The sequence below is a fragment of the Centrocercus urophasianus genome, unplaced genomic scaffold (genome assembly GCF_019232065.1).
Source record: "Centrocercus urophasianus isolate 14NV4802_14NV808 unplaced genomic scaffold, USGS_Curo_1.0 seq_2, whole genome shotgun sequence".
NCBI lineage: Eukaryota > Metazoa > Chordata > Aves > Galliformes > Phasianidae > Centrocercus > Centrocercus urophasianus.
In genome coordinates this window covers 16,660,352-16,676,186 of record NW_024884755.1, presented here as the reverse complement: position 1 = coordinate 16,676,186, position 15,835 = coordinate 16,660,352, and the positions used below count along the sequence as shown (strand labels likewise).

Sequence of the window (15,835 nt, the reverse complement as noted above, 5' to 3'; positions counted from 1 at the left end):
GAAGCGAGCAAGGGAATTCCTCGCCTCAGATGAGAAGTGTTCACCAAGAGACCCAACATGCAGCCCTGCAGCCCCTGCTGCCTCAGGCGGGCACACCTCTGAACCAATGGGTGAAATCAGAGGTCAGGGCTGAGCAGAGCTCACACACCCCACGGGCACCACAATGGCCTGCCTGGGGCAGGGCCTGCTCACCTCTAGCTCCTTCTCATCAAAATACCGCAGCCACTCGAGTGGCACCACTTCGTTGAAGCCGTCCAGGAATGCCTTGGTTTGCTCCTCCACACCCCGTGTGAACCTCCAGTCCGTCAGCAGCCTGCGAAAGCAGGCAGGGGTCTGTGTGTGGTACTGGGGCTCTCATCATCTTTTTCACCCTTTGTGATTCCACGACTCCCTCCCACTGCTTCCCAGCCCACGAGCAGCAGAAGGCTCTGAGGATGGAGCAGTCACCATAAGATGATCACCAGCAGCACCACGGTGGCCCCAGCAGCCCCCCAATACACAGGCTGGCGAGCAGCGTGGGACGAGGCGAGCAGTTGCACCCTCTCTCCCCTCTCCTCTTCCTGAGAGTCCTGGCAGCCACCCAGACCACAGGCAGCCAGACCGCAGTGCAGTGCAGCGCCAGCTCGGGCTCGTCAAAGCCACGTAGCCAAGAAGGGGCCACGTCCCCAGCCCCACGCTCCCACCCAGTGCTGCTCCGAAGCCAGGTGCCCAAGGGGGCATCAGGACCAGACTCACATGATGTACTCCTCCTTGTTCTCCTCTGTCACCCGGATGCTCTCGCCGCCCTCTTTCAGCTCATGGGTGGTCACCTTGCCCAAGATCTCCATGTCCTGGATGAAGTAGAGCTCCAGGCCACACTCCTCCAGGCTGTTCTCCCTGCAAAGGGCACCAGGACGTGAGGGGCCACAGGGGGAGCACTGTCACGCCCTCACACAGCCCCCAAGCGTGAGGCACTCACTTGGTCCAGATGATGGAGTTGTAGAACTCTGGATCAATGGATTCCAGGTCCTTCAGAGTGGGTCGCTTGTTCAGCATCCGCTTGTAGAAGGGCAGCGTGAAGCCGGTGTCAATGAACTTCCCGTGGTACAGAGCCTACAGGGCGTGGGAATGGAGGGTCAGGGGGACCAGGATGGCTCCTTGCAGATCACGGCTGAAACCACAGCATGGGGCTTGCAACCCCTTCCCCTCCCCACCATGAATTCCACTGCAGCTCCTTCTCCCCTCACAGCTCTATTAAGAGCACTTGTTTAAACAGAGCTCTGCCGTGGCTTCCCTGAATCCCTGGCTTCCAGGAGCCTAAGGCAAAGGCAGCCAAAAATAATGCAGACGCTTGTCTAGAACAGCCCAGCGGTGAGTAATAGTCTGGAGTTTTATTGGGATCCTGCGAGGCGCGGGGCAGGGCAGGGGGATCTGGGCAGGGCGCAGCATTTTGGGCAGACCCTGCCCCATCTGGTACCACTGCAGCCCTATGCCCACCAGGCCCTGGGGAGGGTGAGAACACAGGAGGAGCCAAGCAGGGGCAGCTGGAAAACCTCACAATGCTGGGGCTAAAAACAGCCCTGGGAGCTGCAGAGCCGACAGCACCAGATGGCAGCCAAGGGCTTGGAGGCACGGCCTCAGGAAACTGCGACCCCAGCCTCATAGCCCAGCCCCAGCCCTGCAACATGTCACCTCATGCTGCCGTGGCCACTCTCCTCTGGGCACAGACTAAGCAAGAAAATGCTCAGAGGGGGTGACCCTGCCAAGCAGATTTCCCAGCCCCAGACTCTTACCATGGCAATGAAACGGCCGATGAAGCGGAAGTATGTGAGGTGGTCAGGGTTGATGGAGGAGGCAGGGTTGATCTGCAGGCAGTAGTTGTTCTTGCCGGCATACTCGAAGAGGCAGTACATGGGGTTGAGCACCTCGTGGGACAGGAGGAAGAACCACTCCCTGGGCAAGAGGAAGTGGACAGTGGTGAGCAGACATCAGCACGTGGAGATGCCACGGGAGGCTTTGCCCCAGCAGTGGGGACAGCCCCATGACCATGGAGCACAGCTGCACAGACAGTGCCCGGCTCCTCGGAGTGTGGGGCAAGCACTGAGCCCTGGTCTGAGTATTGGGCAGCCCAGGACCTGGCCACAAAGTGCCTTTGGAGACATCAGTAAGAAAAATGTAGCTGCATGAATCCAGCCTGTCAAACGTGCACACATGCCTGTGCACATACATACAGTGCCCACAGACATCAGCTATCCTTCTCTACAAACCTCTCCCCTACCTCCCAATTTCCCACTCCAAGCAGTGGGGAACAGGCACAGCCCCTCACTCTGCTCCCCCACCGCTGGCAGTCCTCAGACGCAGAGGCAGCCCCGGCATCCCGTCCGTGGTTCTACCCTGTGGTAGAACAGCATGACGTAACCTACCATAGGGTAAAACCACTGGCAGGACACAGAGAGATGCAGGCAGCAGGAGCCCTGCCCACAGCCAGCAGCAGCATCACTGGGAAGTAGAAGGTGGGGAGCAAACTGCAGCACAGGTTCTGGGACAGCAGAGGCAGTGCAAGCCCACCACTGAGCTGGACATCCAGGCAAGCTGGCCAGGGGACAACAGACAGTCCCTCTGGCTGGAGGCGCAGCCCAGTGCCACACAGCACCATCCACTGGGTAGATGGTAGAAGCCAGCAGCACATTTGCCCTGGCACACACCGCCATCTCAAGAAACACCAGTGCCTATCTGCAGGCTGCAGAGAGCAGAGGCAGCTCAGCCCAGTGGCCGGTCTGCACTGGGGGTTGTAGGAGAGCCCAGCTGGACCTGCAGCCCTCCCTGTACAAGGGATAGGGGAGCGCAATGCCTTCCCAGAATTTACACTGTTCTCACCTCCTCTGCCTCAGCAGGCATTGCAGGAGGGCCAGGAACCCTGAGACTCCTAGAAGGCCTCATGCCATGGGGGGCTCACCCTGCCCCACAGCAGACATGTGGCCCCATGCTCACCTGGCGATGCCGCCGTAGTCCAGGCCCTCCTCACCACGCATGATGATGTAGAGGCGGCGCCGCAGGTCATAGGGCTTCATGTTCATGATCTGTGGGGGGAGCAAGGAGCACGTCACTGTGGGACGCTCAAAGGGGGACACCCCCACAACCCCCAGGGCCTCCACACATCTTCACCTGCTGGAAGGAGTCCTCAAAGAGAGTTTGTCGGGAAACACTGATCTTCACGTGGCTGGGCAAGGCATTGGACTGCAAGGCACAGACACGAGGCCATACGTGGGCTGGTACGACAGTCCTACATCACCAGCCCACTCATGAGCACCCCCCGTCCTGGGGGCTCAGCAGCCCTCAGCTGCACTACTCACGTGGCAAAGGAAGCGGAACTGGTGGTACTTCCAGCGAAAGCTCCGGTCATAGGCACCCGGTGATCCACCCTGCTTGCTCCTGCAAAAGCAGCACCAGCATGGACTCAGGGCACGGCTCCAGCACACACTGCCATGCCCACAGGTGGGAGATGACCCCCACTGCATGCAGGGAGCTCTCCTCCATGCAGTGCAAGGCCCTACACTCACCTACACCCAATGTTGAGCGTCCCTGCCACAAAGCAGGCGGATGAGCTGTGAACGAGCGACCCCCAGCCCCAGCTGCAAGCACATACCCAGACTCAAATCCTGGCCGTGGGTCCTTGAAGGTGGTGGTGCGCGTATTGTGGTCCACAAAGTAGCGCACGCCCTCATTGGTGTACTTCATCTCCCAGCCAGGAGGCAGGGGTGGCTCCTGGATCATCCTGTAGGCAGAGATGGGGTCACCACACTGCCACCTGGGAGGTGCCTCCCTGCTTCATGCCGCTCCTCCTGGAGACTGCCTTGGACTTTCGCACCTCCAGCACCACGCTTTTGATTCTGGCTCTCCAGCCTAAGAGGCTCAGCACCCTCACAGCCACGTTTCAGTGCTCAGTGTCCCACCACAACCATCAGCCCCTGCTCTTCCCACGGGCACCTACCCCTGTGTGCGAGGGTCTTCCCACTGCGTGGTCCGCGTGTTGTGGTTCACGTAATACACCCGCGCGTTGTCCTGTCTCTTTTCTAGGAGGAAACAGAGGAATAGCCGTAGTTGGAGCGCTGCAGGCACCGGTGTCCCAGGAACAGCCCTCCCTTCCCACCTCTCCACCTGCTCTGCTACAGTACATATGGAGAAGGCAGAATTAAAAAAGCAAAAGTAATAATTTGTAAAATTACATTTTCTCCACGTGCAGAAGCTGCAGTGCCTCTGGGGAAGGCCCAGGGTCCACAGGGGCACCCTGTTGGGGCCATGACCCCAGGGATGCTTTCTCGCAGCCCCGCTGTCAGCACGCACGCATGCACACACCCCTCTCTGTTGCACACAGCTATAAAACAAACACTGCTCACACCAGCACCACTGCTGCCCACTGCTCTGCGCCTGCTCCGCTTGCCGTGTCCCCATCACCACATGTGCTCCCAGCATAGCCCCACTCCATGCTGGCAGGGACGCTCTGCACGCACTCCCTGTCCCCTCCCTGTCCCCCCCTGCTCGCTCTCAGGCTGTGGGAGGGAACATGGCGATGGCACATTCCTGCCCCCAGCCCTGCGGATGCACCAGGCATGGTGATCGGGTGCTCCAGCACTTCTGCTCTTGGCTCCAGCTGCCCCAGGGACCCCATCCATCTGCCTTGGTGAAGGCACTGGGACAGGGCAGCCCCCCACACCCCAGTCCACCCTCCTACTGAGATGCCTCCCTCAGGATAGGGGCCATCTGCACTCTGCAGATGGCACTGGGGCCCTTTTAAAACATCCTGGCACCCCACATCCCTCAGCTCCCATTAATGCCACCTCCATGTCAAACCAGACCCTTGCTGCTCCGACCACCAGCCCTCTCTAGCTCAGTTTCACCAAGGTACCCCCACATTTTTGGATGAGGCACAAGGACAACAGCAGCACTTGGGGACACAGCTGCCATCCTGCTGTGCCTGGGGGTAGGGCACCCAGGGGCACTGCGTGGCAGCAGGGAGAGCACTGAAGGTCTCCAGGGCCGAGCAAGGAGTTGGATCCCTGTTCTCTGCCCCAGTCCAAAGAACAACCACAAACACTTCTGCATTCAGTAGCTGAGAGAGAGAGAGCTGGGAAATTCTCCAGGAAAAGAGAAAAAAGGTGGAAAGAAATGGGAAAAAAGCTGGATTTCAAATCAGAGATGGAGCTAACCGTAGGCAGACAGCCCCACATACAGCAGAGTACAGGGAGCGTTGTGTCCCCAGATGGGGCACACACCAAGGCAGGAAGGACACACAGATGCATGGAGCATCTTGAATGCAGCAGGGCAGGCAGGTAAGGGGCTCTGTACTTACCCCAGCCAGGAGGAAGGGGACCGAGAGGATCATTGTCAGACGGGGCACCGGACGGCTAGAGATGAGAGAGGGCAAAACACAAAATAAAAAGCAGGGCCAGGACAGGCAGGAACAGCAAGGCGCAGATGGAGGGGAGTCAACAGCCCTGCTCCCCACTCGCCTCCTATTGGCCCACAGCTCCCAAAATACTTTGGAAAAAAAAAAAAAAATCAAAAAAAAACAACAAAAAAAAAACCCAACAACAAACCAAAACAAAACAATTGCACGTTCAGGGGTGTTAAAAAAAAAAAAAAGGAAAAAAAGCACAACCTAAACAGAGGTTGGGGGCAGCACAGAGAGCAGCAGGACCATGTTGCAGCTCCAGATGTGCACGGCCGCTCAGCTCCCGCTGGCCCGAGCGGCTCTCCCCAGCAGATACACCTCCAGCCTCCTCCAAGAACCACACACAAGAGGGAAAAAATATCGCAGGCCTTTCCAATGAAATCATTCCCACAAGCCCTGTCCACGCCCAGCGCTTCCTGGCGGGGCCCGCACCCCCCTCCTCCCGGGCGGCACGCAGGGCCGGGATGCGCTCGCACTGAGGGCACATTCATGGCCGCGCAGACAGGCGGCTCCCGGCCCCCCCCAGCAGGTCGGGGCCACACAAAGCACCTTTCTTGTGCCGGGCGGGCGGCCTCACCCAGCCTAAAGCAGGGGGTGCCCCAGGCGCTGCGCCCTGGTTTGTGTTAGCCCACAGCTCCAGGGACGGAGGCGCAGCCCCGGCAGCCGGCGATTCAGTGCAGGAGTACGGAAATGACTTTGGGGTTCAATAAGAAACGTGTTGTAACACAAAAGGCCTTTTCATCACACCTCTTGAAGCCCAGACTCAAGAGAGGGATCAGCATCCCAGCCCACCTCCATGGGGATGGGGCACGACCACCACCGGGGCACCAGGGTCTCCTGTCCGCCTAGAATGGGTGCCAGTACTCAGGGGCCAGCCCAGCACCCTAGGGATGCTCTGGGGTGCACTGGGGCTGAGCAGCCCACACCTCTTGGCTTCTCCTCTTGCAGCAGGATGAGTACAGGAGAGGCCCCAGCACAGCACGGTGCACCTCGGGTAGCTCCCTCACTCCCTGCCCAGAGAAGAAGCTGAGGAACGTCCAGGTCTATCGCCTCACTGTGACTTAAAAATAACCAATTCAAACCAACAGAGCAGAGAAACAAGAGCTCGGCGCAGGGCCCCGGGGAAATGGCAATCAGCAGCTCCATGATCCACAGCCTCCAAGCACGGCCCTGCGCCATGAGACCCCTGGGTGCACGCAGTGCTGCTCCCAGGCAGTCTGCTGTGGAGGGACCCTGCTGCAGCACCGCCCAGAGGGTGCTCTGCACCGTCAGGAATGGAGGCAGCCACCACTGGGACCAAGAGGGCAAAGCAAAGCACAGAATCCCCGTGGAGAGGAAGGCAGAGCAGGAGCCATCGCTGCTGAGAGCAGAAAGCTCAAAATGAGAAGTACAATCGTTTCATCAGGCTAAATTTGGAGTGCGAGTCCCTCCCTCTGCACTTCACAGAACACAGCCAGGGTGACTCGCGCAGCACTGGAGTGGCTCCAGAGGCGCCTGGCAGAGAAGTCAGTGCCAGATCACAGCCCAGCCTCAGCAGGAGCCCCCTCCTCTGCCCCCTCTACTGCCCCCTCCAGCTCCCTCCACAGGGCCTGGAGAGACTTCCCAGCTGTGTGGGCAGCAATACCCATCCATGGGCACCCCGGGCACACAGCCGCTGCCTCCTGCTGCCACCCAGCCCTCGGCTCTCACCTGGTACAGGAATCTTTGGCTGAACTGCTGCATGGCTCCCTGCAGCTGGCTGCGCTGGGACTGCCACTGCTCGTAGTTGCGGACGTACTCGGCCGTGGGGCGCTGCCACGTGGTGGTGCGGGTGTTGTGGTCCACGTAGTAATAGCGGCCCCTGGGGTCCACGCGCTTTTCCCACCTGGAGGCACCATGGCAAGATGTCACTACCTGTCATTGGAAAAAGGGCTCCCTGGGCACTTGCCGCCCTGTTCCAGTGCTCTTAGAGCTGGATGCCCTCTTCTCCAAGGATTCCACACCCTACTGTGAGCAGACCACCGTCCCACCTCCTGCAGCACTCCTCCTGCTGCTGCTCAGAGCGCAGCGCATGGCACCACACTGCCGAACAGCCCTTCAGGAGACAGAGGGTCTGGCACACCCCTGCTGAGAGCACTGCAGCAGTAAAGGACAGTGGTGACAACCAGCACAGACCCAGGTTGCACCGCATGCTCAGCTCACACGCCACATAGTACTCAGTGCTATCACTGTGTGAAGGCACGGGGACTCGGAAACGCTCCATGGCATCAACACCCTCCAGAAACACAGGTGAGAAAAGCAGCCTCCAAGGGAGGAATACTGAGTGCTGCTGAGGCTGAGGTCCCCTCTGGGGACTGATTTCTCCTCTCACACTGACAGCAGGGGCTGACTTCCCACAGATTAAGCACTGCCCTGCAACGCAGGGGCTCCACTCCCAGCCCCAGCACAACCAAGTTCATGCTGAAAGGATTCCTCAGCACAAGGTGAGCCCTGCCACGAGGGCACACAGAAGCTCTGCTCCAAGTGAAGTGAGGCACCATGGTTGAGATGTAGTACATGTTCTTCCAGGAAGGCTGGCACCTGGCAGAGGCAAGGCACCAAGCAAACACCTGCACTGGCACAGGCTGCCCAGAGAGCTGTGGGTGCCTATCCCTCGAGGTGTTCAAGGCCATGGATGGGGTCCTGGGCAGTGTGAGCTGGAAGGGGCACTGAGCCCACAGCACAGGGTAGGACTGTGGGAGCTGTGAGGTCCCTTCCAACCCAACCATGCTGCAACTCTGTGATTCTAGGATAGGAGAGAAGGAGCACATCTGCGGCCCTCCCAAACCTGTCTTTTCCTGGGAATAGCTTCCTTCTGAATACTAGGCAGCTTTTAAGCTGTTAGAGGACCAGCAAGAGGCAGGGAGGGCTGCAGGAATCACGGCTCAACTGAGGGCAGCATGTGAGCATGGGGACCCAGAGCTCCCAGGACTGGTTTGTGTTTCAGGCTCGCTGCTACGCTGGCTGTGAAGCACTGTGCTCCTTCCAGCTGTGAGCTAACCCAGCTAACAGCAGTTTGGCTGTACTGACTTCTCTGCTTCTGGGGCACAGAGAAGAGGTGAGAACTCAACAAGCTTCTGGAAAATGCATGGGCCCTGAGGGCTACATGCAGCCCGTGTGACCCAAGGACTGTGTAAATCCTGCAAACAAAAGGCTGACCCTCCCCCACCAATACAAGTTCTGCAGAGATCTCTCCACAGGTTTCACAGAGCTGTGCAGCATCATATGTGTGAGAACAAGCACACCCCAGGGCAGTAAGAACAGAGTTCCCTCTGAGAAGATGCAGTCCAGCTCCAGGCTTGGGGCACGTGGTGTGTGTCTGTGTGTGCCCACCCAGAGCTCAGCGCTCACACCTCACCCCACCTCACACCTGCCCCAAGGCCCTTACCCCGGCGGGAGCGGTCGTTCCCACGTGGTGGTCTTGTTGTTGTGGTCTACATAGTAGACTCTACCATTTGGCAGCTCCCGCTGCTCCCACCTGAAAGAGACGATCACAGTTGGTACAGGCAGGCAGCGAGCCCAAACCCCAGCATGGCAGAGCATGGATCCTGGCAGCAACCAGAGCCTGCTGCTCTCCATGCCTGCGCCACAGAGCTCCAGCACCGGGCAGAGCAGGTCCAGCAGGAGACATGCAGGAACCTGTGCTAAGCCAGGGCAGCAGAGGGGCTCGGCTGGAATGAGCATCAGGGACCCAGAACTATCCAGACAACGTGTTAACCTGTAAGGGCTCCCCAGGGACCAGTGGGCCAATAGTAATTAACAGTCAACTTATTAGAGAGTTGCATCTGGTGGGTTAGTAACCTGTCTCCTTGCACTGCTTAGCTACAGAAGTTCAAGCTTTCTTTAAAGCACAGTATGACAGCAGCTCTTTGGCTCACTATATACAGAGCAGGGCAGAGGTGTGCAGTAGGCTGTGTGCTGATGACAGGTGTCTTTGGGAGCACAGATCCCTGACTTCCTGCAGAAAGTAGGAGAATCAGTCACTTCATTCAGGTGAAGCTTTACGTCCATGTGTTTTCGTTTTGTTTCTTTTCATACATTTTTAAAGTAGAACTTTCAAGTTTGGGCTGAGGCTGTGTTCCCCTGGCAGCCCCACTGCTGCCAGACACCATGAGGATGCAGTCCTCCAGGGAACCAAGAGCCATGGGGTAGCCCAGTCCTGCACAGCACTGCAGCCATTCCTCAACTCCATTCACTCATTCATGGAAGTTTACGCTCTGGCAAACACAGAGTCCCCGTGCAGCACCACGCTTTGTCAGCTCTTACTCTGCAGCACACAGCTGCCAACAGATCAAGTGTTCTCCTGCCACGCTTCTGCTCCCACAGGTCTCCCTCCCAATTCAATCTTCGGTCTCAATTAATCACTACTAAAAGCCCTGGGAAATTAACCTACTCACTTCTGTTGTGCTGGCAGCTGAATGGATGAGGGCTGGCAGGCCCACACAGCGCTCTGCAAAGGTGCTCCAAGCACCAGTGCACATCATCTGCAGCACTCCCACTTTCCCCAAGCCCCCAGGGTAAGACATAAGTGCAGAGCCACACGCACCATGACTGCAGGCCCACGCATGGCACAGCTGTGCCACCGCTCTGAGAAAGGCTGGGAGCTCTCAGCCCCAGTGAGCACCATGTGCACCGCGGGAGAGGCAAGCGGAGGCTGTGGGGCAGTCCTGCAGTCCAAACAGAACACCTTCCTTGTGTAAGAAACCACAGCAGCGTGCCTGCTGCCAGGCACATAATGCAGCTCTTTGTGCGCGCAGATGAGGCTGTGTGTGCAGAATGGCAGCGAGCGCCCGTCCCTGCATGGGATCACTGCTGATAGGAACCAGATGCGGGGCCAGTCGCTCTCGTGGCCCTGCTGTCCCTTGGGCACCCAGGCAGGAGGGCCGGGGCCCCACGCTGAGGCTTTGGGCTGCTCCCACAGCACAGCCGCTCCTCAGCAGCCGGGGCGAGGGAGGGCTCCACGCACAGCTGGGGCTGGAACGATCCAGGACACCTTCCAGAACCCTCCAGCCCCAAACAGACCACTAGTTGTATGTTGCCTCTGTGCTCAGCACATCTGGTGCAGATGTTCAGAGAGAGCTCTCTGGGCCACATAAAGAGGTATGGATCCCCACATGAACCCAACATGCTGGCACTCCACACGCAGCCCAGAAAGCAAGGAGGAATGGGCTTGGAGCTGCTCCTGCTCTGCACAGCGTGAGTGCTCTCCCTGCTCCTGGGATGAAAGAAGATGCTCAGAGGAGCCCAGGGAACAGGCAGCTTTCTGGTGACTTCTTAGGGACAGTGACACGATGGCTCCCAGCAGCTCTGCAAGGGACCTAGTGATCTCCAGGGCTGGTGAGGACTGCACAGTGCCAGAACAGTCTGGTTTGGTCCACATGCCTCCTGCCTGAGGCATCACTGTCTCCTGCAAGCCAGCTGCATCCTCATCCCATACTGGGCCCCAAACCACGAATCACAGCAATCCCCCAGTGCAGTGAGCCACCCAGAGGCAGCTTCCTCATGTTGGGAGAGATCCCCCAGAGCTCACTTATACCATTCTCAAAGCCATGGACATTCCTGCAATCCCTGCTTAGCAGAGGCAGCAGCCTTCAGCTGCCCTCACACAGGGCTCACGGCCTGGCTGGATCCAGTGCTCCACTCTGGATTCACCTGGGAGCACCTCAACACTCAGAACCCACCTGAGCAGAGCAGCCACTACAGCTCAGGCAATGCATGCAAGATGCTGCTGTTCTCCTCTCCCACTACAAATCCTGTGGTAAGAAGTAGGGAGGGAAAATGAAGGCCCCTCTCTACACCCGGGGGAGGAGTATCCACATCTCTGCACCTCAGGCAGGCAGAGGTGGGGAGGAGAGCTCCCATTTGCCCAGTAAGCACAGGAAGGGGCATGGGTTGGAATAAAGACCTTTTTCAGAGTCCTGGACTTTTCCAGCTGCCTGGAAACAGGAAGCGCTCAGGCTGGAGAACAGTAACCCTCACACACCCCGCATAAAGGCACACTGAGCCGTTAACCCTAATTACCTGTGACTGACACATCAGCGAGGCCCTGACCTTCCAGGCATCAGCTTAGCCAGAGGAAAATAAACAGCTCCCTTCATATGAATTCGAGGCACTGCAACCCCCCTGTGCTGCTCTGCAGTTGCAGTCCAGAGCAAAGGTGGAAGAAAGGTGGAGGATGAGGCTCAGCTTGCCCCAGCCCCAGTCCCACTTCTTTCCAACGCCCAGCAAGACACAAAGCAGCCAGAGAGGAACCCCAGTCCCAGGCCTTCCCACAGCGCCACAGCGCTGGCACAGCAAAAGACCGGGTTTTACCTTCCCAGTGATGACTCTCTCCCTCTCTCCCAGTAATGCCAGAAGAGTCCAGGATCCAGTAGCACCAGACCTACAAACTGAGGGAGGATCCCTCCCAGCTCCCCACAGTGCCCATTTCTGTCATGTTCCACTCTTTAATATCCATGCCCCCCTTTCAGGAGCTCCCTGCAGATCCACAGTCTCTCTCTATCCTGTTTTCTTCCCACTGAACCCTTGAGCAGCTACAGGAGCTCTGAGAACGTCGCTGCTCCAGGCCCCAGCCTTGGGAGGCCACTTACAGTGGAGATGCGATTCACTGTTCACTTCCCCAGGGCCCCACAATGGATACAGATCAGAGTCCTGGCCCAAAGGAGGAGAGAGCAGTCCAGCAACACAGACAGACCCAGCTCTGGCTGGACAGGACAAGCTGTGTCAGAGATGGAAGACACAGATCCCCATTCAGCAGAACGAGACAGAGACAGCAGGTCTTCTTGGATGCTTCTGCACTCCCAGCAGCACCCCCTCTCTGCTCTAGGCTCCCTTCCCAGGCTGTCCTCACAGCTCCTTGCAGGGCTTCCCATGCCCTGAGCTCTGCTGAGCAGGAAGGTCATTGCTGCTGAGCCCTGCTGCATGGCCCCAGCTTCCAACACCCAACCCCTCTCGCAGCATAGAGCAGTGTCCCAGCAGCTCTCACACTGCCTCCAGGGCTGTGCCTTCCTCCTCCAGTACCCCCAGGACACTCAGCCACACTGCCCCATTAGGGAACAAGAGCCTCCAGCAGGAGGAGGCAGAGCTGCTTACCCGGGGGGCAGAGAGTCCTGAGCCTGCACTGCTGTCCGTGCCTGCGGGGTGCTGGGTGCTGCCTCCTCAGCTTCTGTGGAGCCAGGCAGGGCAGGAAGGGTGGATGCAGCAACAGAGCCCTCAGCTGTGCTCAACGTCGCCGCAGCCAGCGTGGCTGTCCCCACAGCTGGCCTTTCCTCTTCCATGTCCGTAGCTCCCAACACATCGCCGTTCACTGGGAAGGCAGAGGGCAGAGATATTAGCACCAAGAACAGCACTGGCTCTTCCACCACCCTGAGGCAGCCCCACAGCCATGGTAGTGGTGGTGGCGACAGGGAGCACGCAGTTCCAGGCCAGGCCAGGTCCCACAGAGCCCCTGCCTCCATCTTTCCTCTTGCGATAAAAGCAGACACAACTGCATTTGTGCTCAGCATCCCTTCTGCTGCTTGCAGGTGTGCTGCGGGCCTGACATGGAGGCCAGAGACGAGGAGCTTAGGGGCAGCCTCACAGCATCCCCACAACAGGCACTGCTGGGAGCTGAGCGGTGCTGGTTCCACTGTGTTTGTGGAGAGAGGAAGGGACTGAGCAAGGGAAAACCGCAATGAAAACTGATCAGGAGGAAAACGTAGAGCAAAAGAATGAAAGGAAATTTGCTTGATGAATATTTATCAGCTAGCCAAAAAAACAGAGCTTGACAGCACAGCAGAGGATAACTTCTGCCACAGCCACAGAAAAATAAAACAAAAAGGGATGCGCATAGAGCTCCGTAAGTTACAATTAAGAAATGTAAAAAGCTGCAAGCCCAAGTTTTGTAATAAACACTGCACAGTAGTCAGGTGTTTGCTGCTGACAAGCACTAGGAAGAGGATTGAGGAGCTTCAAGCAAACTGTGCCAATGTTCTGAGGGAACCTGACTCAGGTAACTGCACTGCAATTGCATTGATCTCAGTCCTGGACAGAACAGGGGAAAAGATTATTCAAAGTCCACTGATAAGGACTCAGGGAGGAGTAGGGCTGGGGCTAAGCTACGCCATGGAGAACGCATGCCACACAGTAACTTCCTTTTCTTCTCAGAAGAAATTACAGCTATGGGCTACAAACATAACTGGCAAATTCTTGCAGCAGTCTGCTCCCAAACTGCACGCACTGACATCAACAGAATGTACCGAGCAGGGAGGAAGAGGAAGGCTTCTGGAGGCATGCTGAGCGTGACACAGCATCCAGCACCACCCCCAGGCAGCACCTCCCATCCCGAGGTGTAACACCCCAGCTGGCACGCTGCTGAGAGATAAACAGCAGTAAGGACAGCACAGCCATAAAGTCACTGGGAAGGCTGGGGCCGGGCCAGCACAGCATGTTGCAAAGCGAGCAGAGCCCAGGAACAGCGCCGTGCCTGCGGGTGCGTCCCAGTGGAGCATGGGCCAGGCAGGCAGCAGCACTGAGCAGCACTGGGGCAAGCCAGGAGTGCAGGCTGAACTGCTGTGTCCCACTGCAGCCCTCTGCACCCTCACTTCCCTCCCAAAATGGATTTTGGCAAAATGGAAATCACAGTGCTCCAGGCTTTTCCAAAGTAATGAAAAAAAAAAAAAAAAAAAGGAAAAAAGTCCTCCTGGGTTGAACCAAACATTTCCTTCTATCCAAAACAAAGCATGCTGCTTTTCCTTCAGGTCTCTGACAAAAGCAAAAGTAAGGACAGAACTGGCTGCAAAATAACAGTGCAGGGGAGTAGGAAATACCTGTGGTACTGGTGTCACCCTGCTGCCACCTCCCACCCTACTCGCCCAGAATGTGGGACATGGGACCCTTGCTAAGCCCACAGTGCCAGACACCATCCTACCATCACGTCCCTGGGCTGCCGCAGGCTTCCTGCACTACTGGGCAGCTCCAGCATACCAGCAAAGAAAAGCTGGTGAGCTGCTTATGGCTTCATAGTCGCACACTCACCAGGTCCAGTCCCCACTCCACGGGGTATTCATGGCTTTGCAGACAAGCCTAAGAAAAGATAAGGAAAACTCTTCCCAAAGGTATTGCTGGCATAAGTGAGTGCCCCTCTGGGGGTGGGTTTGTGCCCTCTCCGAGAAGAGCCACAGAAATCATTACAGAGAGACAGAACAGGTCCCACCAGTGAGCCTTAAGGAGCTGCCCGGCTTATCAAAGTGAAATCAACAGTTCTTTTTTGGGAAGGAATCCCTCAGCATTACAGGACCCTTTCTCACAGTAGAAAACTCCTTTCCCCCTCAGACCTCACCCCCACCTCTGCCCACCCCATTCCCGCCGCAGCAGCAGATCCCCGCCGCGCTCACCGGTGCTGCTGGCGGTGCCGTTGGCCATGCTGCTGGCTGTTGGGCTCTTGGGCGGCTGCCGGTGCCGGCTCCGTGCGTTAGGACTTTGCTCCCCGCTGCCCGCACCCTGCCTGGAGGCCCCAGCGGCGAGGCGGTGCGTCCTACAGGGGAAGAAACAGGAGGTGAGGTGCAGCTGGGCCTAGAGAGCTGTCTGCCCCGACTCCGTGCTGCTGCTCCCCAGGCACAGACGTCTGCCTGCCTGTTGGGATACAGCAGCACATACCTGCCCCAAACCTCAGCTCTCTGAACCTACACACGGGTCCTGGCATCCCACCCCCCACGTCACAGCCCACAGGAGACAACTGCTTGTGTGCCCAGGGACGATCATACCCTGTTCCTTTCTGCTCCAGGAGACCCCCAAGGAAACACTCACAGCAGCCACAAGCCCTGCGCAGAGACAGGTGGGGATGCTGAAAGCTTCTGCCTGTGGCGCCAGGAAGGAACAGCTGGGAAAAGGCAGCACTGAAACAACTGCAGCCAGAGCCCAACTTCTCACAGGGATGCTCAGTGAGGGTAAGGGGAACATCCAGCAGCGGGGCACCTCATCATGCACAAACACCAAGGTGAGAGAACCGCTCACCGAGGGAACACTCTGACAGACCCCTCGGTGTTCACTCTGTAACATGGGGCAGTGAGAGCTCTGCACCACTGGGAAGAGCCTTCTTCCCACCTCAAGGCCCGGGGAGTGCAGGCAGAGTGGGGCCACTCCCGCCCAGCGCAGTGCAGCGCTCACAGCCACCGCACCAGGACGCGGGGATTAGGGCTTGCTTTGTTCCAGCCAACTTCTCCCCTTAAAAGGGCAAAACCTGCAGACTGTCCCCACTTCCCAGGGCCAGGCCGAGCTGGGAGGGGACAGCAGCTTGGCAAGGGCAGGGCACAGCATCGCTCATGCCACCCACGCCAGCTCCAGCAAGCCCTTGGATCCTCCCCATGTTCCACAGGGAGCAGCTCGCAGCAACGCCAGGCAGAGGAA

The 15,835-nt window shown here is 57.9% G+C and overlaps 1 protein-coding gene across 3 annotated transcripts in view; it reads right to left on the bottom strand.

The window, feature by feature from the left end:
• Window positions 1-15,835, bottom strand: part of WWP2 (WW domain containing E3 ubiquitin protein ligase 2) — a 32,200-nt gene that overhangs the window by 2,968 nt on the left and 13,397 nt on the right. For all 3 annotated transcript variants that reach the window (XM_042821264.1, XM_042821267.1, XM_042821266.1), the window contains exons 7-20: window positions 14,824-14,963; window positions 12,542-12,755; window positions 8,838-8,927; window positions 7,121-7,295; window positions 5,330-5,384; window positions 3,971-4,052; window positions 3,626-3,754; window positions 3,333-3,411; window positions 3,145-3,216; window positions 2,971-3,059; window positions 1,773-1,932; window positions 959-1,092; window positions 736-876; window positions 193-313 (exon numbers count right to left, since the gene is read on the bottom strand). In XM_042821264.1, coding sequence (XP_042677198.1) covers window positions 193-313; window positions 736-876; window positions 959-1,092; window positions 1,773-1,932; window positions 2,971-3,059; window positions 3,145-3,216; window positions 3,333-3,411; window positions 3,626-3,754; window positions 3,971-4,052; window positions 5,330-5,384; window positions 7,121-7,295; window positions 8,838-8,927; window positions 12,542-12,755; window positions 14,824-14,963 — 1,681 coding nt within the window. The remainder of the gene's footprint in view (window positions 1-192; window positions 314-735; window positions 877-958; window positions 1,093-1,772; window positions 1,933-2,970; window positions 3,060-3,144; window positions 3,217-3,332; window positions 3,412-3,625; window positions 3,755-3,970; window positions 4,053-5,329; window positions 5,385-7,120; window positions 7,296-8,837; window positions 8,928-12,541; window positions 12,756-14,823; window positions 14,964-15,835) is intronic.